The 24903-nt window shown below is 42.9% G+C and overlaps 1 protein-coding gene across 8 annotated transcripts in view; it reads right to left on the bottom strand.

The window, feature by feature from the left end:
* The window catches only part of nfic (nuclear factor I/C), a 118660-nt gene that overhangs the window by 43038 nt on the left and 50719 nt on the right, over window positions 1–24903 (bottom strand). The window contains exon 3 of one of the 8 annotated variants that reach the window (XM_052457657.1): window positions 4083–4750. The exons of the other annotated variants lie outside the window; for them this stretch is intronic. Coding sequence (XP_052313617.1) covers window positions 4737–4750 — 14 coding nt within the window. The 3' untranslated portion in view covers window positions 4083–4736. Of the gene's footprint in view, window positions 1–4082; window positions 4751–24903 lie in introns of those variants that run through there. 8 annotated transcript variants of the gene reach the window in all.

Here is a 24903-nt window from a genome sequence, read left to right as displayed (position 1 = left end):
CTTTAAAAAAGGGACAATGCGATATTTGGCCAATTAAACCATTTTCTACTTACCCAGACTCATGGATACCATTTGTTTCTGCGTGCAGTTTGAAGGGAGTTAGCCAATCCCATAGACTTCCAGTCATTGCGCTAGTTATTAATGGCTCCCGAAACTACCTTCAACTGCCTTCAACTTACATGCAGATCATTTTTATCCATCAGTTTAGATGACTCTAGATAAGTACCAAAAGGGCTTGATTGCCATAATCTTGCACTATGCCTTTAAGAACAGAGTGACAAATTCTAACTTATATTTGTAGTAGACAGAGCGAGCAGTGGCACAAATGAGAGCCACGGGAGCAGAGCCACAGCTTGCTCCCTCATCATCTTCCTACAGTGCAGTGGCGTGCATCAGTTATATTTCAGATGGTGTCAACATAATACCATTTTCTTGCATTTTGGAGTAGAATGTCCTTTTAAAAAGTCACCAGAAGTGCCCTTCTCACAGTTGTTCTACAACCTTTCAAATGAATAAAGTTTTGTCATTTAGCAGACGCTCCTTTCCAGAGCAAATTATAGGAGAAATTAGGGTTAAGCACCTTGCTCAGGGGCACATCAACAGATTTTTCACTTAGTCAACGAGGGGGATTCAAACCAGCAACCTTTCGGTTACTGGCCCAACAATCTTAATCACTAGGCTACACGCCGGGAGGGTATTTCCACAGCCCCCTCAGCTAACACGAAGAGCTATTAAACAACAATAGTGACTAGTCGTGAGCCTCAATCGCGCCAGGAAAGGCCTCGTTTATATTGTGTGTAAGAATGATGAAACTCTATTTTTCCTGCTTTTCCAAAAGCCACAATATTAAAACCAGATGTGAATGCCGTGTACTTTTCAAGCTATTTTTGACAGATTTCATTGACTTATTAAAATATATATTTATATAAAATGTTTAAACCACCCACCATCCCCTTTGGATTGGATATAAAGATCTCTCCCTAAAATCTGAGCACAACATATCATTTGTGGAGCGGCCTGCACACAAAATCTTGCAGATTAAATAATAAATGATAAAACCACTCGCGCACCTTAAAATATAATCACATGATAACATAGTGACACCATGCTCAAGCATCCCCGTATCGACAGGGCGGCACAGTGACTGTGTGGCAGCCTGTCTTGGCCTCTCCTTCCTGGGTGGGCACCGAGGTGGCGCGGCCTGTTTGTGTTGGAGACAGTTACAGGAGTCTTCCCACCACCACCTGGAACCTCAACAGAGAAGAATTACCACCAGGCAGGCAGGCTGTCCTTCACGCTCTCCTCTTTCTTCCATTCACAGCAGATTCCCTTTCAAATAGGCTTTTGGCTTGGCAACAATGTAGTATATCCATAACAAACTCTCACACTCCGTGGTGAGAAGCCCCGGCTAGCTCGCTGATCCCTTTCTTTACACTCTGTCTACAGTTTCCCGCTTGCTTCAAGTGGACTTTACTGGAATGACAATAATGTGAGCCAGAGAGCTGAATTGATGGCAAACAATAACATACATCAGACCACAATGGTATGCCTTAGGAACAACTTCATGGACAGGCCTGCCAATGATGTTAATGTCTCACTTTCCTGCTGCTCTCTGTCTGCCCAGCTCATTTTTTACACAGATTTTTTTACACAGAGGGCCAATGCCTTGTTATTCTGTGTGGTCAATGATAATTTCACAGCAGACTCACATAATGTTCACCAAGACAGTTAGTTACACTAATATTAAGTTATTGCCTTACTCTAAAATGGATTACATTTGTACAAATCCTCATCAATCTACACACAATACCCCATAATGACAAAGTGAAAAACTTTTTTTCATTTTTTTTGCAAATGTATTAAAATAAAATTTCAGAGCAAAAATCAGGCCATGAGGTCAAAGGAATTGTCCGTAGAGCTCCGAGACAGGATTGTGTCGAGGCACAGATCTGGGGAAGGGCACCAAAGCATTTCGGTAGCATTGGTCCCCAGAACACAATGGCCTCCATCATTCTTAAATGGAAGAAGTTTGGAACCACCAAGACTAACTAGAGCTGGCCACCCGGCCGAACTGAGCAATTGGGGGAGAAGGGCCTTGGTCAGGGAGGTGACCAAGAACCCGATGGTCACTCTGACAGAGCTCCTGAGTTCTTCGGTGGAGATGGGAAAACCTTCCAGAAGGACAACCATCTCTGCAGCACTCCACGAATCAGGCCTTTATGGTAGAGTGGCCAGATGAAAGCTACTCCTCAGTAAAAGGCACATGACACCTGGCACCATCCCTACAGTGAAGCATGGTGGTGGCAGCATCATGCTGTGGGGATGTTTTTCAGCGGCAGGGACTGGGAGACTAGTCAGGATCGAGGGAAAGATGAAAGGAGCAAAGTACAGAGAGATCCTTGATGAAAACCTGCTTCAGAGCGCTCAGGACCTCAGACTGGGGTGAAGGTTCACCTTCCAACAGGACGACGACCCCAAGCACACAGCCAAGACAATGCAGGAGTGGCTTCGGGACAAGTTTCTGAATGTCCTTGAGTGGCCCAACCAGAGCTCGGACTTGAACCCGATCGAACATCTCTGGAGAGACCTGAAAATAGCTGTGCAGCGATGCTCCCCATCCAACCTGACAGATCTTGAGAGGATCTGCAGAGAGGATTGGGAGAAACTTCCTAAATACAGGTGTGCCAAGCTTGTAGCGTCATAGCCAAGAAGACTCAAGGCTGTAATTTCCTCCAAAGGTGCTTCAACAAAGTACTGAGTAAAGGGTCTGAATACTTATGTAAATGTTATATTTCAGTTTTTGCTCAAATGTTTTTGCTTTGTAATTATGGGGTATTGTGTGTAGATTGATTAGGGGGAAACATTTTTTTTAAAATCCATTTTAGAATAAGGTTGTAACGTGGAAAAAGTAAAGGGGTGTGATTTCTTTCCGAATGCACTGTAAAAGCATTACCATTTTAAAAACCTCTTCCAAGTAGGCGTGGCCTGGGTGGATGTCCACCTGTAACCACAGGGGGCAGTGTGGAGGCCAGTGGTGCATAGAGCACTCACTTCTGATACAGCATGCTTCAGCTTAGATGACCCAGCCACAGCCACTAACTACTTCATTACTGTACAGTGCTCTGCTTGTGAGTAAAGACATTTCCAGCTGCAACATACACACATTCACAACTGGTGGCTTGTCGTCTTGACCAGCCTTAACATAACGGTGCGCTTCATGGCGGCTATCAAGAAGGATGAGCCTGAATTGATTGAGTGTTTTCGCAATTGATCTTACTCTACATTACATCTACTGTAATGCATTAAATTAAAACACTAGTGTAATCTGTCACTATGGGACATTTCATTGGCAGATGCAGATGCTGTCATCCATCCTATTGGTACAATAAGCAGCATTGAAGTGAACCAGAGCCAGTGATGTCAGGGAGGCTAATGAGAGTCAGACTGAGGTGGTCTGACACTCTGGTATGTTTACGCCACATGTGAGGGGTGAACCAGCAGCGACCAGAAAGAGAAAGGGAGGTTGTTAAGCAACCAGAGTGGTTTTTCGTAAGACTGTTATGTGTTCTTTTGACGAGACCTCACCACTGTCTGTCCACCACCACAGCACAAATCTGTGAGCTGTCAAGTGCAGCCTGGGTACACTGAGAGAAAGAGAGAGGGGTGGAACCATGACAGACCTCTGTAGGTCTCATGTTTAGTTTAGATACAGACAGAGATAATGTCCTGTCTAATGTGCTGTTGGAGATTCTTTGAAAGTATTGTCTTGAAAGTGAGACCCTTAACGTCATCTCTCAGTTATATTTACATTACATTTAAGTCATTTAGCAGACGCTCTTATCCAGAGCGACTTACAAATTGGTGCATTCACCTTATGACATCCAGTAGAACAGTCACTTTACAATAGTGCATCTAAATCTTAAAGGGGGGTGAGAAGGATTACTTATCCTATCCTAGGTATTCCTTAAAGCCACTTATACTCTGAGTTGCTACTGTATTCACGTCATAAACAAGTACAATCGTGTGGGAAAACAATTGCGGTTCACCATCTCCTCCCATTCAACATAGCATAGATTTACTTAGTTATTACTTTTCATTGGCTTACAATTATGTTTTGTTTATTGCTTGAACAGTCACTAAGATTATATTTGGTTGATATACAGTGCCTTGTGAAAGTATTCGGCCCCCTTGAACTTTGCGACCTTTTGCCACATTTCAGGCTTCAAACATAAAGATATAAAACTGTATTTTTTTGTGAAGAATCAACAACAAGTGGGACACAATCATGAAGTGGAACAACATTTATTGGATATTTCAAACCTTTTTAACAAATCAAAAACGGAAAAATTGGGCGTGCAAAATTATTCAGCCCCCTTAAGTTAATACTTTGTAGCGCCACCTTTTGCTGCAGAAATATTTAATTTACACAAGTATTCACACCCCTAAGTAAATACTTTGTAGAAGAACATTTGGCCACGATTACAGCTGTGGGTCTTTCTGGGTCTCTTAAAAGCTTTCCACACCTAGATTGTGCCTATTATTCTTTTAAAAATACTACAAACTCTGTCAAATTGGTTATAGATCATTGCTAGACATACATTTTCAGGTAATGCATAGATTTTCAAGTATATTTAAGTAAAAATTGTAACTCAGCCAGGAACATTGTCTTCTTGATAAGCAACTCCAGTGTAGATTTGGCCTTGTGTTTTAGGGTATTGTTCTGCTGAAGGGTGAATTCATCTCCCAGTGTCTGGTGGAAAGCAGACAAACAGGTTTATTTTTTATCCTGAAAAATTTCCCAGCCCTTAACGATTACAAGCATACCCATAACATGATGCACCCACCACTATGCTTGAAAATATGGAGAGTGGTACTCAGTAATGTGCTGTATTGGATTTGCCCCAAACATAACACATTGTATTCAGGACATAAAGGTCATTTCTTTGCCACATGTTTTGCTGTATTACTTCAGTTCCTTGTTGCAAACAGGATGAATGTTTTGGAATATTTTTATTCTGTACAGGCTTCCTTCTTTTCACTCTGTCAATTAGTTTAGTATTGTGGAGTAACTACAATGTTGTTGACCAAATCCTCAGTTATCTTCTATCACTGCCATTAAACTCTGTAACTGTTTTAAAGTCACCATTGGCCTCCTGGTGAAATCCCTGAGCAATTTCTTTCCTTTCTGAAAACTGAGTTAGGAAGGACGCCTGTATCTTTGTAGTGACTGGGTGTATTGATACACCATTCAAAGTGTAATTAGCAATGTCACCATGCTCAAAGGGGATATTCTTTTTTTTACCCATCTACTAATAGGTACCCTTCTTTGTAATGCATTGGAAAACCACCCTGGTCTTTGTGGGTGAATCTGAAATGGTTTGAATTTCACTGCTGGACTGAGAGACCTTACAGATAATTGTATTTGTGTGGAACTGAGATGAGGTAGTCTTTAAAAAATAATGTTAAACACTATTATAAGCACACAGAGTGAGTCCATGCAACTTATTATGTGACTTGTTAAGCACATTGAGCTTATTTAAGCTTGCCATAACAAAGGGGTTGAATACTTATTGACTAAAGACATTTCAGATTTTCATTTTTTATTCATTTATGGGGTATTGTGTGTCAGCCAGTGACACAAACAAATATAAATTTAATCCATTTTAATTTCGGGCTGAAACACAACAAAATGTGAAAGAAGTCAAGGGGTGTGAATACTTTCTGAAGGCACTGTAGGTTGAGGCTTCCCCCATGTTTTCCCCCAAGGTGGGGAAATAGTGAACACAGACTGAGTATCTCAGCACTCCTATAAAACTTGCAGCGTGTGTCAAGACACCAGATAGGCATCAAAACAGGAGGTCATCTGAGGCAACCATCCTCACACAAATGGCTGGGTGCCCGGGGCCTGCCTGGGTGATGGGATGTGTTGTATAGATGGATGGAAGCTCCAGCTGATGGACTGTGGCTTGGCACTAGTGCCTAAAGGCTTAACCTCAACTACTAGGCAAAAGGAATTCCTCTGGAGGGAAAATTGCCTTGTCAAAAGGCGATCTGCTAGAGCTGGGGCCTGGGACTGACTAATATCTTGGGTGTTGATCATATAGACTTTGAGAGGTACAGTAGAACTAATGAGCATGGCTCATTCAATCAAGTCAATAAAGTGGTAGGAGGGAAAGGGATGAGCGAGGACGTTTCATAGGAATATCTTCATGACGCCCTCTCAAAGCTGTAGCTTTGTAATTCTTAAATAGCAGCACAAGACATGAGAAGATGACTGTGTCCTTGGTTCGGGTGGAGGGTAAAGGCAGTTACAGGATGACGGTTATCCAGCTATCTTCCCTCCTGTAGTTGTGATCCCACCCCTGACGTAGGCTACGCGGCGGTGAGCTTCACATCGCTCCAGTTTAGAGGGAGGGGTGATTATCTGCAGCGGCAGGCGGCCTGTCCTGGGACTCAGCTCTGCCTGATTACACTGACGAAACGTTGGGCCTGATTACCATATCTGATTTGGGGGAATTAGGGGAAGAGTCACTGCCATGTACTTTGTCATTATCCCCAATCTATATACCCGACAGTTAACAACTATCCTAACCTAGCTAGATTCACCAAGATAATCCAGTGTGTTGTTTCTGAAATCCTTCTCTGATTAAAACTGGAGAAATGGAATTAAATAACAAACGCTTGTCATTTCTTCTGCATGGTAAGTTAAAAACAAGATGAATCAAGGCTGAGGCTCACTCCATCTGTGTGGGATTAGAAAACCTGCGATAGACGGTTATGGTTCTAATCAAAATGACGGTGGAATCAATCACATATGCAGAGTCCATGAGGTTGAAGGAGATAGAAAGTGACATTTAAAAAGGTTGAAAGACTTTCGGTAATGACATGCTGTTCTCTCACTACATCACTGGTGTGTTAATGGAACTTTAATATCATACTCTGAACTAAGATTGACACTCTCTGGCAAAACATTTCTTCTAAAGATATGATATTTTACTGTGCAGCAACGGCGAGAGAGAGAGAGAGAGAGAGAGAGAGAGAGAGAGAGAGAGAGAGAGAGAGAGAGAGAGAGAGAGAGAGAGAGAGAGAGAGAGAGAGAGAGAGAGAGAGAGAGAGAGAGAGAGAGAGAGAGAGAGAGAGAGAGAGAGAGAGAGAGAGAGAGAGAGTGAAGGAGGGAGAAGGGAGAAGGGGATGGAGGAGAGTTTGAGGGTGTGATGTGGCACTTGTCCTGAAATGCCCTTCCTTCAATACGTGACTGTTATTCCCCTCCCCCAACTCTCTCTCTCTCCTTCCCTCTTGTTTTTCTCTCTCACTTTCCTCTCTTTATAGTTTTATTGTATGCTTTGTGCAACAATGCAGCAACGTGGCAAACATGAACATTAACCTCAAGCCATCTGGAATCGTCGTTAGAAAGGGAGCTACTTCTCTCCCTCTCTCTTTTTGCTGCCTCTGTAATGAAGTGTGCTCATGTTTCTGGGCTTCATCCAAGTAACAAAGGAACAAATAGAGAAGAAGTATAAATCAAACAAACTAAATCATGTCATTGTATATCATTACTAAACGCAAATAGGCTACTGTCTAACTAAGTCTGAAAGGGTGAAATATTATTTTACAGCTCAGTGCCGGCACTAACCAAAAACAAAAGTATACTTCAATGTACAGAGTCCAGTGCAGTGTTCAGCATTTCTCCATGAGTGTCCCTATCTTGGCACTAACAAAGTGTTACTATAATTTGACATGTGATAATACAGTATACTGGCTCGGATTCTTGTCTTGATACATATACAGTAAAGGAAAAAAACTCAAAAGTAAAACACAACAGTAATATCAGTGCTTCTGGCTTCACTTCAAGCACAATTTTCTTCAATGTCTTGTCGTTGAAAAGCATCATGACTGCTCTACAATAGCAGACAAGCCCTACAGCATGATAGTGCATGAAACTAGGCCTGTGTTCCTATGGAGTGGAGCAGCATCCCCGTGCTGTGCTGAGTGCTCAGGGCCCCAGTGGGACTAAGAATAGCATGGAAACCCTGATCAATATGAGAGAGGCAGACAGAGAGAGACAGGAAGTCCAATCCGCTAGCAGGCTCATCCAGTCACAGAGCGTGTGTCTGGGGCTGCCAATCTGCAGGTATTCTGCTGATTGGGGCCGATCCAGATGGGAGCTGAGCTGCTGCCTGTGACTGACACACACACACACACACACACACACACACACACACACACACACACACACACACACACACACACACACACACACACACACACACACACACACACACACACACACACACACACACACACACACACACACACACACACACACACACACACACACACACACGCACCACAGATCCGCAATCCAAACCCTTTAATAAAAATACCAGAATGGCTGTGGTTATGCGTGTGTGTGTGTCAGAGCTGCAGAGGCACATTCTAGATCAACATACACTTTTAGTGAGTTATTTTTCGATACACATTTACTCCCGTAGAGCCGTTTACTCCCCTATAGGTAGAAGGCCTGAACACAAGCCAAAGGCATACCGCCTTGCAAATAACTGATTGACGACTCTTTGATTCACAGCATAATTATGGATGGTAACGCTACAAAATGCACGAGCCATCCAAATACTGTCCAAACAGAGTACTGTACAAAGCCAGTCATTCAGACGGACGATGCGGTCACCCACTTGGAGAACAGGAAACGTCCAATTGAGCCAATGGATTGAAGTTCATGGCCCCAACAAATGAGGCCTGTCTTTTAAATCAAAACAGACTTTATTAGCCATCGATGCACATGCCATTAATCATATGGATGAATGATGTTCTAAGCAGATACTTGCAGCTGTAAATCTGCTGGAAGAACCTCAATTACAGGCCATCAGTGACCTTTGTAACCTGTAGTGGTCTTATTTTGAGCAAAAAGGTATTAACACTAGTAATACTTGAGCTTGTCTATTACAGTTAACTTGCATGTTCATAGTTTTCCCAGAGCCAGATCTCCACACCACTCCTATCTATTCATCTATCTATAGTATCTATAGTATCTATCTATCTATCTATCTATCTATCTATCTATCTATCTATCTATCTATCTATCTATTTACAGTATCTATCTCTCTATCTACAGTATCTATCTCTCTACAGTATCTCTCTATCTAGCAGTCTGTTGCAGGCTCATGTATGGGGTAGAAATCCCTACAAGAGGCTTGGGGCTGGTAGGATGGGGGTTTATGGAGGGAGGCGAGGGTCATGGGTGAATGCAGCTGTGTAACTCAAACCCCCTAAACAGCTGGTGCCAGCTCTTTCTCTGTCGGAGTAATCGCTCACATGCTTTTTATTCCAAATAAACATGCATATAAAATATTTCATATTTTTAAGTGTACATTTTCCTGTTCTCAATCAATTTAATAAGGGATTGAGGGAAGAGGCAGAGAAGGATCAAATCTGTTCAGTGAAAAATTATACCCCCTCCCACTTGGACACTATGCCCATAAAATGTGATCTGGACACAATAAGGGAGAGCCATTGAACTTTTCCCCAATCTCTGGACTAAGCAGTTGTTCCATACCAGGAACATTATCCAGAGCTTATCCTGAACTTGGACCAGATATTTTTTATTTGATTTTAAATAACTTTTTTTCTCTTACTTTTTTGAATTACACTGCCTTTTCCAACGTAAACAACCCAGATACTTTATCGCCTGTGTTTATGAAGCATTTATTCCACTGTCTACCTCCTCTCACAACAGTTCAAATCAATAAAATGTACAACTTAGTGAATTTACTGTCGTTCTTTTAGGACCAAATCAGTAAAGGACCTAAAACATCTCCCTGTCTCTTAACATGCTGACAGAGCATAGCACAGAACACAGGACGACCCACTGCTCTGTGCTGCCCCAGCCCTGCTGGTGCCAACGACCCACTGCTCTGTGCTGCCCCAGCCCTGCTGGTGCCAACGACCCACTGCTCTGTGCTGCCCCAGCCCTGCTGGTGCCAACGACCCACTGCTCTGTGCTGCCCCAGCCCTGCTGGTGCCAACGACCCACTGCTCTGTGCTGCCCCAGCCCTGCTGGTGCCAACGACCCACTGCTCTGTGCTGCCCCAGCCCTGCTGGTGCCAACGACCCACTGCTCTGTGCTGCCCCAGCCCTGCTGGTGCCAACGACCCACTGCTCTGTGCTGCCCCAGCCCTGCTGGTGCCAACGACCCACTGCTCTGTGCTGCCCCAGCCCTGCTGGTGCCAACGACCCACTGCTCTGTGCTGCCCCTGCCCTGCTGGTGCCAACGACCCACTGCTCTGTTTGCAGTCAAAACACACAAACACACACAGTCAGTTGGCACATGGAAGGTTTGCCAAGGCCTGTCCCAAGTCCAGCAGCCCTGAGTAGCCTTCTAGTCATGTGCAAAGAAAATTCCCCTACTACCACACTTCCGCTCCAAGAAATGAAAACAGAGACAGTCATAACCAGACTGTAACTGTACAACAGATAGTAGTAGAATCCTGAGAAGAGCGGTCTGGCCAGATAAGGTGTGGCAGGACATTGCTGACCTATCAGCAGGCTTCCTGTCTGTCTGCAGGCCCTCCAGTCTTGGGAGATAACTCAAATTTGCAATCTATCTAGGATTAGTGGAAAGGTCATCTCTCTGGGTGAAAAGAACCAGCGTTAATATTATTCTATTTTAGAATGTAGACCATACATTAGAGGTGAACAAAGGAGAACAATGACAATCATTTCCATGTGAGCCCCTAAAATGGATGCCAAAGACACATTTCCATTTTTAAGGTAAACAGTTTTGAACTTGAAAAACAAAGTGAACCTTCACTAATCATTAACAATAGAACAAGTTGAACATGATTCATTCTCCCACAACAGGTCCTGAGGTAAAGTAACCAACTGCTGCTCCTGAGGAATAAACAGGACTGGGCCTTGGTAAAATAAACTGTTTATCTGCCAGCCCCTGGGGAGTGGTATTGAGTTCAGAGGCTGAAAGGATCAGGGGAGGGGAGACAGATTTATTATTAAAACCTGCTTAAAGCGTAGCCTCACTTTGCCCCTGTTCAGTCCTCCTCTCTTCATCTCTGTCCATGTTCAGTCCTCCTCTCCCCATCTCTATCCCTGTTCAGTCCTCCTCTCCCAATCTCTGTCCCTGTTCAGTCCTCCTCTCCCCATCTCTGTCCCTGTTCAGTCCTCCTCTCCCCATCTCTGTCCCTGTTCAGTCCTCCTCTCCCCATCTCTGTCCCTGTTCAGTCCTCCTCTCCCCATCTCTGTCCCTGTTCAGTCCTCCTCTCCCCATCTCTGTCCCTGTTCAGTCCTCCTCTCCCAATCTCTGTCCCTGTTCAGTCCTCCTCTCCCCATCTCTGTCCCTGTTCAGTCCTCCTCTCCCCATCTCCCTGTTCAGTCCTCCTCTCCCCATCTCTGTCCCTGTTCAGTCCTCCTCTCCCCATCTCTGTCCCTGTTCAGTCCTCCTCTCCCCATCTCTGTCCCTGTTCAGTCCTCCTCTCCCCATCTCTGTCCCTGTTCAGTCCTCCTCTCCCCATCTCTGTCCCTGTTCAGTCCTCCTCTCCCCATCTCTGTCCCTGTTCAGTCCTCCTCTCCCCATCTCTGTCCCTGTTCAGTCCTCCTCTTCCCATCTCTGTCCCTGTGGCTGACATATCAATCTGTTTCCTCTCTGTCAGGACATTCACTTTGTGCCACTGTTCTGTGGTAGAGCTGGAAAATATATATTTTTGGGGGGGGTTGACCAACAACACAACAAAGGCTGTGCGAGATCTTATCACAGATTATCCAGATGTTTTATCTATTCAATTATGACAATTCTTATTTCCCCATTGATGTGAAGATACATGGAGGATGTCCAGTCAGTTTTTCTGAATCATTGATCTAATAGATCATGTGGAAGGGATGGGACAAACAGAGCTTGCCATTTTAAACACAGTAGGAGATGTTGCAGCCATAATGTTTATACCATAATGCTTCTAAGTCTAGTTAGCACCGTCTTGGCACGATGTGGTTTAATGCAGCCTGACGACACCAACAAAGCCTTGTGACTTACTGCCATAGACCACATACTTCCTCAATCATAAAGGCAATAAAGGCTGCCTCAGACAAAGCAGACAATATTATCAGTAAGCAGTAAACACGAGAGGAGAACAATAACACCCTGTGTAGCATACGGATTGCAAATGGACCAATCTAGCACGTTGTAATTAATGTGTGACACCAGGCAGCTGCCCCATTCTGCCAGATGCAGATTGTGGAGTGGAGAGGTTTTTAATCAAACCGTAATGAATCAGGGGGAGGGGAGAAAGGGGGAGCTGAGTAAACCTAAACAACCATGTAATTGCCCATTCTCTCTCTTTTCTCCCTGTGTAGATCCGCCCTCCATCCCTCCCCCTCTTCATCTTCCTCTTGATGCGGATGGGCAGCATGCCAAGCATGCCATCAGTGGCAGTGTCATTGTCTCCATGCCACCAGTGATACCAGCTGCCACTGTTGGCAGGGCTCCATGTGGCCTATAGACAGCTGGTACTATGCTGGGAACACTGAGGAGATGAAGGTTCTGGGGGGTTGGGAGATGGGATGGGAGGAACGCGGGTTGTGGGTAAATTAGGGTTGGGGGGAAATGTAACATGAAAGCCTGTGTTGAGTTAAAGACTAAATTAAGACAAGTGTATTTGCTCTCCTTTTTTTACTACAGAGACTCTGCTGAGACTCCAAAACAGTTTAGGCCTTACACTGACATAATGCAGTGATCTGTGATGACAGTACTTATGACCTTTGTCTTCTGCTGAATGAGGTAGGCCTACATCATCTGTTTAGAGACCGTGTGTAATGACATGATAAACAACAACAAACAGCATCCAACCTGACAACGTCCACCATCTCTAGCCTGCCTACCTTCTCAGAGGCTCCAGGTGTGTATTGGTTCATAGTGAACAGCTGCCACCAGTAACCCCACTCTGTGCCCCTAACCAGATGCCCAACTGCCTGCCTTGTCGGACTGGCTGTTATGTTTCCTCTCTCTCTCTCTCTCTCTCTCTCTCTCTCTCTCTCTCTCTCTCTCTCTCTCTCTCTCTCTCTCTCTCTCTCTCTCTCTCTCTCTCTCTCTCTCTCTCTCTCTCTCTCTCTCTCTCTCTCTCTCTCTCTCTCTCTCTCTCTCTCTCTCTCTCTCTGTCTCTCTCTCTCTCTCTCTCTCTCTCTCTCTCTCTCTCTCTCTCTCTCTCTTGTTTATTTGTTTGTCTCATCAATAGCAGGTGGTGCAGGATGCACAGCAGCTGCTCACTGTCAACGTCTCTTTATCTTTGATGAAATAAAGATAAAAACAAAAGATTTCTTAAATTGGAAACAAGCATGCGCGCATAATACACACACACACACACACACACACACACACACACACACACACACACACACACACACACACACACACACACACACACACACACACACACACACACACACACACACACACACACACACACACACACACACACACACACACACACTTGGATCTCTGACAAAAAGTATGCCCAAAAGCTGTGCTATTCTGGTCTCCAGAGAACCATGAACTATAATACTCCCTGGCATTTAGTCTCTGTCCCTTTTAAGCACAACGAAAACGTAATTGTCGGAAGACATACGCTGACAAACAGAAAGGGGAATAATAATGATGAATCTGTTCAACTTGCAACACAATTTGAAAATGTAGATCCTATGGGAGTTGAACGCAAATGCAGACAGCCTCCAGTTTATTCAGTCTATTCAACGTTGTCACTGTGTTATGCACCAAATGAGGAATTAGAAGACTAGAACGGATGTGATTGTTCTTATGACCGTATAAAAGGTCAGCCATTTTGGTCAGGGATAGTAGCTCAGCCATGGTCAGCCAGTGCTGTGGTAAGATACTGTAGTGTAAAGAATGAATTTGAAGATTATCTACACAGCATGTTTGTTAGCTAGCTAGCCCGGCAGTTTAAGTGGAATGATTCCAAAACAAATTCAAATGAACTGCCAATATGCTAACATTCCATACAAACAATGCAGTCAATCCACAGTCATAAACTGGCTGACATTAGATGATGATAGGACTTACACAGGCTGTACATGCAACCAGGACTGATATTGTATCATATTATAACACTCACCGCTTTCCAAGAAAACAAACATGAATACATTTATGTTTACATATATTTTAGAGGCTATTTATACAGAAACTTGGTATAAAACCTGTATAAACTGTATTTAGAATTGTATTACAATATTTTAGGTTAACAATATTTCTATCAGATCATTTCTGATATATCACATGCCTTACTTTTATTTTCCTGCATAAGTAAAAGCTGGAAATGCATCACCCATGCCTCTGCTGCTATTCATTCCAATTAGAATGGTTTGGATTTCTCCCTGACCACAATGGCTGCAATTTTCATACCATTCTGGAACTTTTGAGGGTTTATGACACATCCCCTCTAGTAATTGAATAGGATCTCTATGGTGTTCAGTGTGAGAGATAATAGAGACCGCCATTTTTATTTTATTTTTTATTTCACCATTATTTAACCAGGTAGGCCAGTTGAGAACAAGTTCTCATTTACAACTGCGACCTGGCCAAGATAAAGCAAAGCAGTGCGACAAAAGCAACAACACAGAGTTACACATGGAATAAACAAAAGTACAGTCATGATAGGAGGAGGTAACTGAGATGAAGTGCAGAACACACACCCGGCTCAATCTTTGGACCCTCATGTTCCACTTTCTAATGCCAAGGGGTGACAGGTGGAAGGCAGTGGAGACACCCCCTTTCTCCCCTCTCCTCCCCCTTTCTCCCCTCTCCTCCCCCTTTCTCCCCTCTCCTCCCCCTTTCTCCCCTCTCCTCCCCCTTTCTCCCCTCTCATCCCCCTTTCTCCCCTCTCCTCCCCTTTCTCCCCTCTCATCCCCCTTTCTCCCCTCTCCCCCTTTCTCCCCTCTCCTCCCCCTTTCTCCCCTCTCCTCACCCTTTCTCTCCTCTCCTCCCCCTTTCTCCCATCACCTCCCCCTTCCTCCCCTCTCCTCCCCCTTTCTCCCATCTCCTCCCCCTTCCTCCCCTCTCCTCCCCCTTTCTCCCCTCTCCTCCCCCTTTCTCCCCTCTCCTCCCCCTTTCTCCCCTCTCCTCCCCCTTTCTCCCATCTCCTCCCCCTTCCTCCCCCTTTCTCCCATCTCCTCCCCCTTCCTCCCCTCTCCACCCCCTTTCTCCCCTCTCCTCCCCCTTTCTCCCCTCTCCTCCCCTCTCCTCCCCCTTTCTCCCATCTCCTCCCCTCTCCTCCCCCATCTCCTCCCCCTTTCTCCCATCTCCCCCCCTCCCCCCCCTTCCTCCCCTCTCCTCCCCCTTTCTCCCCTCTCCTCCCCCTTTCTCCCTTCCAAGGACACTTCATCCACAGCCCTCCTCTCAGCATAACCCTAAAAGAAGTTTACTTATACCGACTGGTAACGTGCAAATATGTGACATTTACTGTAGATGTGTTACTGTATTCCAATTAAACAGTTGAATCAAGTCTGTTCATGTGGGTACTGTAGACCACGGCACATCACTACAAAGTTAACCCTGCTTCAAGGTACTGTACAGCAGCATCTACATGTAATGTTACACTATTTATTTATAATTGTGGAACTGTAAAAATATGAGAACTGTGGATATCGAGCATTGTAACTTCAATGAGCCTTGTAATACAAATAAAGTTCTGCATGGCTGATGCAATAAATATTGTATATTAATGTGACCACAATGCCGCTGCAACAATACTTTCTTGGTATCCTGTTATTTTTGTTTAACTTTTGTACCCTACTTTTATCCATTCTTGTAAAATCAATATTGACAATGTATCACATACTGGCAGTGAAAAATAAACCCTGGAACAATGAAAACCACAAACACGCTCAGCCAAACAGTCCGACCACATTCCTCCTGGGTCCAGACAGAGGGAGATAGACAGAGCAAAGGAGGACAGGTTATGCTGAGTAGCTGATGTAGGTGAAAAGATGCAGACATTACTCATACATATACAGTGTGAGAAAATATTTACAAGCACAAGTTTCAAACTCCTTTTACTCAGGGTACTTTAATGAGCCGAAAAAGACCTTCAGGTGGCCCTAAGCGCACAACAGCCTCCATAACTCCCTAGAACTCACAATGAAACAGCACGATATGCAGTAGGTACATCACATTATGTGTACACCTTTACTGCCTCAATCATGTCCCTCTACAGTAAAATAACTCAATCGTCTCACACACACAATGGCGATGTGAAAAAGTTTGACATCCTATTCAAAGTGTCTTTTGTTGATTCCCCAAGGAAGAAGCTAGCCTTCTTCCGAACCCTCAAACAAGTATCACATTTTGTTGCTTTATATGCTACCATTGATTAAATATGTTATCCATTACTCTGTGAATGTCTAAACATGAATTAACTTACAGAAAATCAAAGTTGACAGATAATTTACTCCTTGCACAGAGAAAAATAGAAGTAAACGCTGATCTAAGCACTAGCTATGTTGTGTATAGCTGGCAAATGGTTTGAGCTACACCATGATGTCAACTGAGGTAAACTTACTGCAGCCTGCCGGGGCTCATTTCAGAGCTATTATGGAGAAAAGACAATTCTCCAGATGTAGAAAGTGAATTAGGCTGACAGCAAAAAAGGAATCTATAGATATGGCCCAGATAAGCCAGGCTGAAGCGTTCCCTCTCCCTTTTCTCAGCTTATGGAGAGAATAGAAACTGATCAGATCACACTACAGTACATAAAGGATGTGCTCGATAATTGAAGATACTGGGTTTATAAAATGTGTTAAACGCAACGTAGCACTGTTTCCCATTGTTTAGGGCTGGCAAGGTGTTTTCCCTTTACAGTCGGACAAGGCACAATATATCATAACCAAATGTCATTTCAGAAATGTTGACTTTAAAGGTCCAATGCAGACATTTTTATCTAAATATCAAATCATTTCTGGTTAACAATTACTGTGATTGTTTTCAATTAAAATGGTCAAAAGTAAACACAATTAGCTTCTTACCAAAAAGCAATTTCTCAAGCAAGAACCTATCTAGGACTGTCAGAGTGAAAAACGGAAAACTATCTGTTATTTGCAGAGAGGTTTGGAACTTTTCTTATTGGTCTATTAACTAATTTACCACCTGGTGAAGTCACCAGGCAGGCCAAAACTCCATCCCACCAAAACAGGCAGACATTTCAGGCGGTACTATAAAACAGCTCTTTCACTGAAAGGGCATTATCATATATTTCACAGTATTATTCCAATCTCATGGGTTGGAAATATAGACTGAGTGTACAAAACATTAACAACACCTTTCTAATATTGAGTTAAAAAATAAAAAACCCTCCCCTTTTGCCCTCAGAACAGCCTCAATTCGTCTGGACATGGATGGACTCTACAACGTGTTGAAAGCGTTCCACAGGGATGCTGACCCATGTTGACTCCAATGCTTCCTACAGTTGTGTCAAGTTGGCTGGATGTCCTTTGGTTGGTGGACCATTCTTGATACATACAGCAAACTCTTAAGCGTGAAAAACCCAGCAGCGTTGCAGTTCTTGACACAAGAACCATACCTGTTCAAAGGCACCTAAAGCTTGTGTCTTGTTCATTCACCCTCTGAATGGCACACACACAATCCACATCTCAACTCTCATCCACATCCACATCCCACATCTTATTTACAAGTGGTGACATCAATAAGGGATCATAGCTTTCACCTGGATTCACCTGGTCAGTCGATGTCATGGAAAGAGCAGGTGTCCATAAGGCTTTAATATATAAACTCCCAGAAATCACATGTTTGACTACAGTGGGCCTTGAACAGCCAGGCTTCTATTCGTTGGTTTTAGTGAACAGCTACCATAAAGGGACTGACCACAGCACTCTGACTATAAACACCTTGTCTGTTTTGTCATATGCATCATGTGTAACATCAGCAGGTTTCACTGTCCCCTACAGATGAAGTCACACATATAATGTAGGCTAGAAGAAGAGATTGAGAACTGGAAAGACAGATGGGGAGAGGGAGAAATGCTCGATAGAAAGAGGAGGAAGACAGGACTGATTGCCGCCAGCTGTGTAGTCCTGAGAAGAAACCTCTGGAGCCTAGCTATTACAATCCCACATGAATTTGTCAGTGCCTATTTAGTCCATTACATAACATATACTCCACGATCATATGGTTTGAGAGAAAGAAGAAACCTCATTGATTTAGACTGTAAATTAGAACTCATACTGTACATTTGCACAAAAGAGAAACAATTACTTTTATGGTCAAACTGTAAACTACTTGCCCCCAAGACACACTTGACTTTCCAAATTACCATACTAAGCTTCCAGTTTTAAATCATAAATCTCATGAAACATAAACTAAAACACAAAACATCCAGGACAGTTGCAGTCGCATTCTCAGAGCAACTTTACTAAAATACCAAGTTCATTTTCAGTTTCAGTTCAAACACTGATATACTTTTATCTTTAAAGTAGTTCAGCCTTTTAACCTCCGCTAAATTCCGATCCTGCTATTCCCAACAGCAGTCCCTCTGCAAAACAACCACTTATGGTTCATTTGGCCGTCAAAGTAGTCTGCAATCTCCCTGTTTAACTGCAGGGATTTAAGGAAGGGTCTTAATTGCTTCCTTTGAGGGCAGAAAGGATTTGATCAAGGGAGATGAGGCCAACAAGAAACTAGGCCGAGGCGCAGGGTCTCGTAGGATTCTCCCACCAAATGAATAAATATGTGCATTTACAGACTCTTAGCACATTAATTGGTTCTAGGTAGGTCTTTTCCAGGAATTTAGAGTGTACTAATGACATGCTGGCATGTTGGAGAGTAAATAGCTTGCCTTAAATTTATCATATCTGTCCAGACCTAGACTATTAGATGATCTACTAAGGACTTCATCGTAATCACAGAAAGTCAGAAATCTAGGGGAAGCCAAGTTTTCCAACATTTTCCAGCATCCTCCATTGACAAGCATACTGCATTTCTCCACCAACAAAAACAAGAGGGAATGTTTGAGCACTGCCACTTTATTTTGAACTCACTGAACTACACTGTGATCGATATGCCTTCTTTTAGAACGTACCACTGTCAAACACCAGCTCAGTATTCAAAGGGGATGCACATGACAAATGCTTATGGGTGGAGTGGCGTGTATGCAGGGCAGAAAAACGGTTCATGCTTTCAATCTCTGTCAGGGAAGCCTGACAAATTTGCAAAAAGCCAACACCCACAGCAGCACAGACAGTAGCTGAGGAACAAACTGTAAGGCTGTATGGATGTGTCTCCTGTTCATCTTCATGGATGGACACTACATCTTATGTATTGTGTAGCATGGGCATCTGGAGCATGGACGCTCCTCTGTGACACCCCGGAGTGTTTATTCATGCGCACGTGTGTGTGTGTGTGTGTGTGTGTGTGTGTGTGTGTGTGTGTGTGTGTGTGTGTGTGTGTGTGTGTGTGTGTGTGTGTGTGTGTGTGTGTGTGTGTGTGTGTGTGTGTGTGTGTGTGTGTGTGTGTGTGTGTGTGTGTGTGTGTGTGTGTGTGTGTGTGTGTGTGTGTGTGTGTGTGTGTGTGTGTGTGTGTGTGCATGCGTCTGTGTATGCTGTGTGAGAGTTGCTGCTCCCCGAGCATTGAAAGGAGGCCAGTATGTAGGCTAGGTCTCAGTGAGCGGGAGATCCTGCCAAGTCTCTCTCTGGGAGGACCTGTGCTCCATCTCTCCATCTGGGAGGAACAGCAGCACTCCTTCATGTCTGCCTTTCATCTGTCACTTCTATCCTTCAGCACTTTGATCAGCTCCAACGCGACCAACACCGCAGCCTGGCTACCAACACTGCAGCTCCCAGCCGTCCCCTACAACAGGCTTCAAAGAGGCTCAGAGGTCTCATCGTCTACCTACAACAACGTATGGATGCAGATACATCATCAACCTCTGAAAAGTGATTTCTCATGAGTAGGGCTGGGCGGTATACTGTATTTTATGATAGACCAGTAATTGATGCAGGGACAGGTTTTGGTTTTTACTTTACCTTCTGTACCGGTATTTGAATGTTTGGTTTGTTAAATGTGATAAGCCATGTGTAATGTCAATTTTTATAGTTTACTTCATCTCTTCCCGCTCTTTCTCTCTATGCCACTTTCCACACAAACCTAGCCACGCCCCCTGTCACTCAAGGAGCACATTTGTTATTCCTCAACCACAAGACACTTGCGTTCAGTCTGCATGGTCAATGCAGCACATGCAATAGTGTTGACAACAATCCTGTTTCACTTTGCTTCTTAATATAACTCCACTAGCGTTCTATTATGTCACTATTAATTTGTGTTTCTTACATCAGCAAACAGCTAGTTTGTCTTTTCTTAGCAAGTTGCCCTAAATCTTGTGAGACGCTAATTGTTAGCCGCTAATGCTAATAGCTAGCTAGCTAATAAATGAACTGAGTAAGAGCAAACATAGCTAGCTAATACAGCCTGATAATACCAGTGACTGTGTAGACCTAAATCAGCATGTTGTTTGTCCAACAGTATCTTCTAAATCAAAGAGGAATATGCAAAGCAAGAATATGTTAGCTACATGAAGTAGCTAAGAGAAAACATGCAATGTAGCCGAAGCTTAAGGTCCCCTAGGAAACACTTATCAACACTGTCACAATAACTCTTCCCTGGCATTTGAATTCGTTGTCAACTCAAACAACACTGTATTCAAAGTGCCCACTATTATATTCTAACTATAGAATTATAATAGTCCTATTTCCATAATTCAAAGAGTTTTGCTCTAATTCGCAAGTCAAATGGCAACATTTGGTTAAAAATAAGTCCTAGATTATTTGCCCATATCACACCACGTGGCAGTGTGGAATTTATTTAAATTGAGCAGTGGTAAAAAGTACTTAAGTAAAAAATAATTTCAAGTACTACTTAAGTTGTTGTTTTTTGGTATATGTACTTAACTTTTTTTTTGACTACCTATACTTTTACTTCACTACATTCCTCAAGAAAATACTGTACTTTTTACTCCTTAGATTTTCCCTGACACCTAAATGTTATCGTTACATTTTGAATGCTTAGCGGGACAGAACAATTATCAAATTCATGCACTTGTTAAGAGACCATTCCTGGTCATCCCTGCTGCCTATGATCTGGAGTACTCACTAAACACAAATGCTTCGTTTGTAAATTATGTCTGAGTGTTGCAGTGTGCCCCTGGCTATCCGTAAATAAAATCAAAAATAGAAAATGGTGTCATCTGGTTTGCTTAATATAAGGAATTGATTAATATAAGGAATTTGAAAATATTTATAATTTTCGTTTTGATACTTAAGTACATATGATCAATTACATTTACTTTTGATACTTAAGTACATTTAAAACCAAATACTTCTAGACTTTTACTCAAGTAGTATTTTACTGGGTGACTCACTTTTTCTTGAATAATTTTCTATTGAAGTATCTTTACTTTTACTCAAGTATGACAATTGGGTACTTTTTCCACCATTGCAATTGAGTGCAGGGATTGCAGAAATGATTAAAGTGCTCAAATTTGTTTTGTTTTAAGTTGAATTGAACAGTATAAAACAATCCGAAAGGAGAAAGACTCATTGAAATCACTTAGAATGTATGTGTTGCCACCCTAGGATCAGTCACTACTCATAAAGCAAATGTAGAACTTTTATTATTCAAAAACTTTAAATACCATCAAATACCGTCATACCATCCAATTACTTTTAAATACTATGATATAATATTTTGGCCACATTGCCCAGTCCTACTCATGAGTCATTTCACCAACTGCATGAAAGCAACTTAAAGTTATGCTCTGTAAAACAGAAACCTCACTAAGTTGTAGAGTCCCATAGGTGTGTCTATGTGAAGTTTCACTCTGTGTATGAGTGTTTTGTTTACTGTACACATACAGTGTGATACCAGAAATGACAGAGAGCTACTGTAAAGTGGACGCTTTAGAAGGTTACAGTCCCGATACTATATGAATATACTGTGCAAAGTTGGAAACAACGTGACTGTGTGTCAAATTGTCACTCCTATGTACTCAAGATGGGAAATGTTTTATGTGTAAGTTCCCATTAGTGAGGAGGATAATGTACATATACTGAAAATAACATTGGCTGAGAATGAGACGGGTTTTTACATTGAAGTTCCAGGCCTAATGAAAATAAATGTCTCTCCTGCTGCTCCAGTGCAGTGCCGGTGCTTGGCTGGGGCATGGTTCACTAAGGAAACCAATCAGAGCACTAGGGTTTGGGGAGGCTGTTGGATTGGCCAGGGGCTCCGTGGCTACACTAAGGTCCTGGAGGTTTTAAAGAGATTTTATTAGAAACATCAACAGTGGGAGAAGCAGGGCAGCCAGCTGAATTAGCTTGATTCAAACCATGATTAATGGAATCAGGTGGTTTACTGAGTGACTGGAATGAGAGTATAAACAACAGTTCCAGCTCCAGGACTAGAGGCTTATTTTCCTCTCAGTGGGTCTCTTATACACAGGCGTAACGTAACACGGCTCTGTGGAGAGGATTCTGACGTCTGACGCCCTCCACCAGACCAAATAACAGTCTAGCAGTGTCGGGACAAGGGGAGTCAATTAAGCTGTCTTTCTGCATGACAACAGCTGCACATCGATTCTGATGAAAATATTTGTATTGAGAGTGAGACCTCTTCACTCTCTCTCTGACAAACTCCCCCGTCCTCCCTCCATCAAAATCTCTCTCTCTCTTTTGCGAATAGCTAGGAGTTGGGGAAGAGATTCCCTCACATTGTTTGGCCTGAATAGAGGGACCTGGAGGTAGGGCTGTGACGGTCATGGAATTTAGGATGTCGGTAACTGGCCAGCCAAATGACTGCGGTCTCAGTAAAACAAATTAGAATACGCACATGTTCCCCTTTCATCTGCTCCTGATTTCATGTGCTGCCATAGAAATATAATGAATAGAACGGGAATTTCCATTCAATAATGAGTGGACTAGCGACCAATGCGAGTGTACCAATAGGAGCAAAGCAGGAAGTAATAGCAGGAAGTGTACCCATCAACACATGCTGTGATTTTTTTATTTGACTCAACTGAGATTACAAAAAATACATTGCACTGCATGAGCCACATCAGTTAACATTTGAATGAACGAACATTCTACATTACATAGAAATTATTGCATCACAATACCAGACTAGAAGTCGACAGATTATAATTTTTCAACGCCGATACCAATATCGATTATTGGAGGACCAAAAAGGCCGATATCGATTAATCGGACGATTTCAAAAATTTTAAAAATGTATTTGTAATAATGACAATTACAACAATACTGAATTAACACTTATTTGAACTTAATATAATACATCAATAAAATACATTTAGCCTCAGGTAGATAATTAAACATGTTCAATTTGGTTTAAATAATGCAAAAACAAAGAGAAGAACGTAAAAGTGCAATATGTGCTATGTAAGAAAGCTAACGTTTCAGTTCCTTGCTCAGAACATGAGAACATATGAAAGCTGGTGGTTCCTTTTAACATGAGTCTTCAATATTCCCAGGTAAGAAGTTTTAGGTTGTAGTAATTATAGGACTATTTCCCTCTATACCATTTGTATTTCATTAACCTTTGACTATTGGATGTTCTTATAGGCACTTTAGTATTGCCAGTGTAAAAGTGTTGCTTCCGTCCCTCTCCTCGCTCCTCCCTGGGATCGAACCAGCAACACAACGACAACAGCCACCATTGAAGCAGCATTACCCATGCAGAGCAAGGGGAACAACCACCCCAAGGCTCAGAGGGAGTGAAGTTTGAAACGCTATTAGTACGCGCTAACTAGCCAGCCATTTCACTTCGGTCACACCAGCCTCATCTCGGGAGTTGATATGTTTGAAGTCATAAACAGCGCAATGCTTGACGCACAACGAAGAGCTGCTGGCAAAACGCACGAAAGTGCTGTTTGAATGAATGTTTACTCGCCTGCTTCTGCCTACCACCGCTCAGTCAGATACTTAGATACTTGTATGCTCAGTCAGATTATATGCAACACAGGACACGCTAGATAATATCTAGTAATATCATCAACCATGTGTAGTTAACTAGTGATTATGATTGATTGTTTTTTATAAGATGATAAGTTTAATGCTAGCTAGCAACTTACCATGGCTTACTGCATTTCCGTAAGAGGCAGTCTTCTTGTGGAGTGCAACGAGAGAGAGAGGCAGGTCGTTATTGCGTTGGACTAGTTAACTGTAAGGTTGCAAGATTGGATCCCCCGAGCTGACAAGGTGAAAATCTGTCTTTCTGTCCCTGAACGAGGCAGTTAACCCACCGTTCCTAGGCCATTGAAAATAAGAATGTGTTCTTAACTGACTTGCCTAGTTAAATAAAGAGTAAATAAAAGTGTAAAAAATATATATTAAAAAATCGGCGCCCCAAAATACCGATTTCCGATTGTTATGAAAACGTGAAATCGGCCCTAATTAATCGGCCATTCCGATTAATCGGTTGACCTCTATACCAGACAGCCATTGCGAGTGTACCCAGTCATATTGCCTGGGTTAAAGGTTCCAAGCCGATTCTATTCACCATTTGCTACAACACCTTGCTTGTTTCAGCAAGTGGAAAAGCTTCATCATGTTGTTAAGAGTCCATGTAAATCGCAGAAACTGACTCAACCGCACGAATGCCAGGGCCGTCCCATCTTCAGTCAGCTGTTCATTCCAAAATAAATGATGATGTTTAATATATTTTAATGACAGTCTTCAACCATATCCGTTGGTTACATGGTGATACAGTAATGATGCCAGCCCTACCTGGAGGAGAGGTAAGTTCAGACTCCCAGAGACTGATGGCCTCATCGCCTACCCACAGGATCACGACTA

Source organism: Oncorhynchus keta, chromosome 1 (assembly GCF_023373465.1).
Source record: "Oncorhynchus keta strain PuntledgeMale-10-30-2019 chromosome 1, Oket_V2, whole genome shotgun sequence".
Lineage (NCBI taxonomy): Eukaryota > Metazoa > Chordata > Actinopteri > Salmoniformes > Salmonidae > Oncorhynchus > Oncorhynchus keta.
The sequence above is the reverse complement of the archived record's forward strand: the minus strand, read 5'-3'. Positions and strand labels throughout refer to the sequence as shown.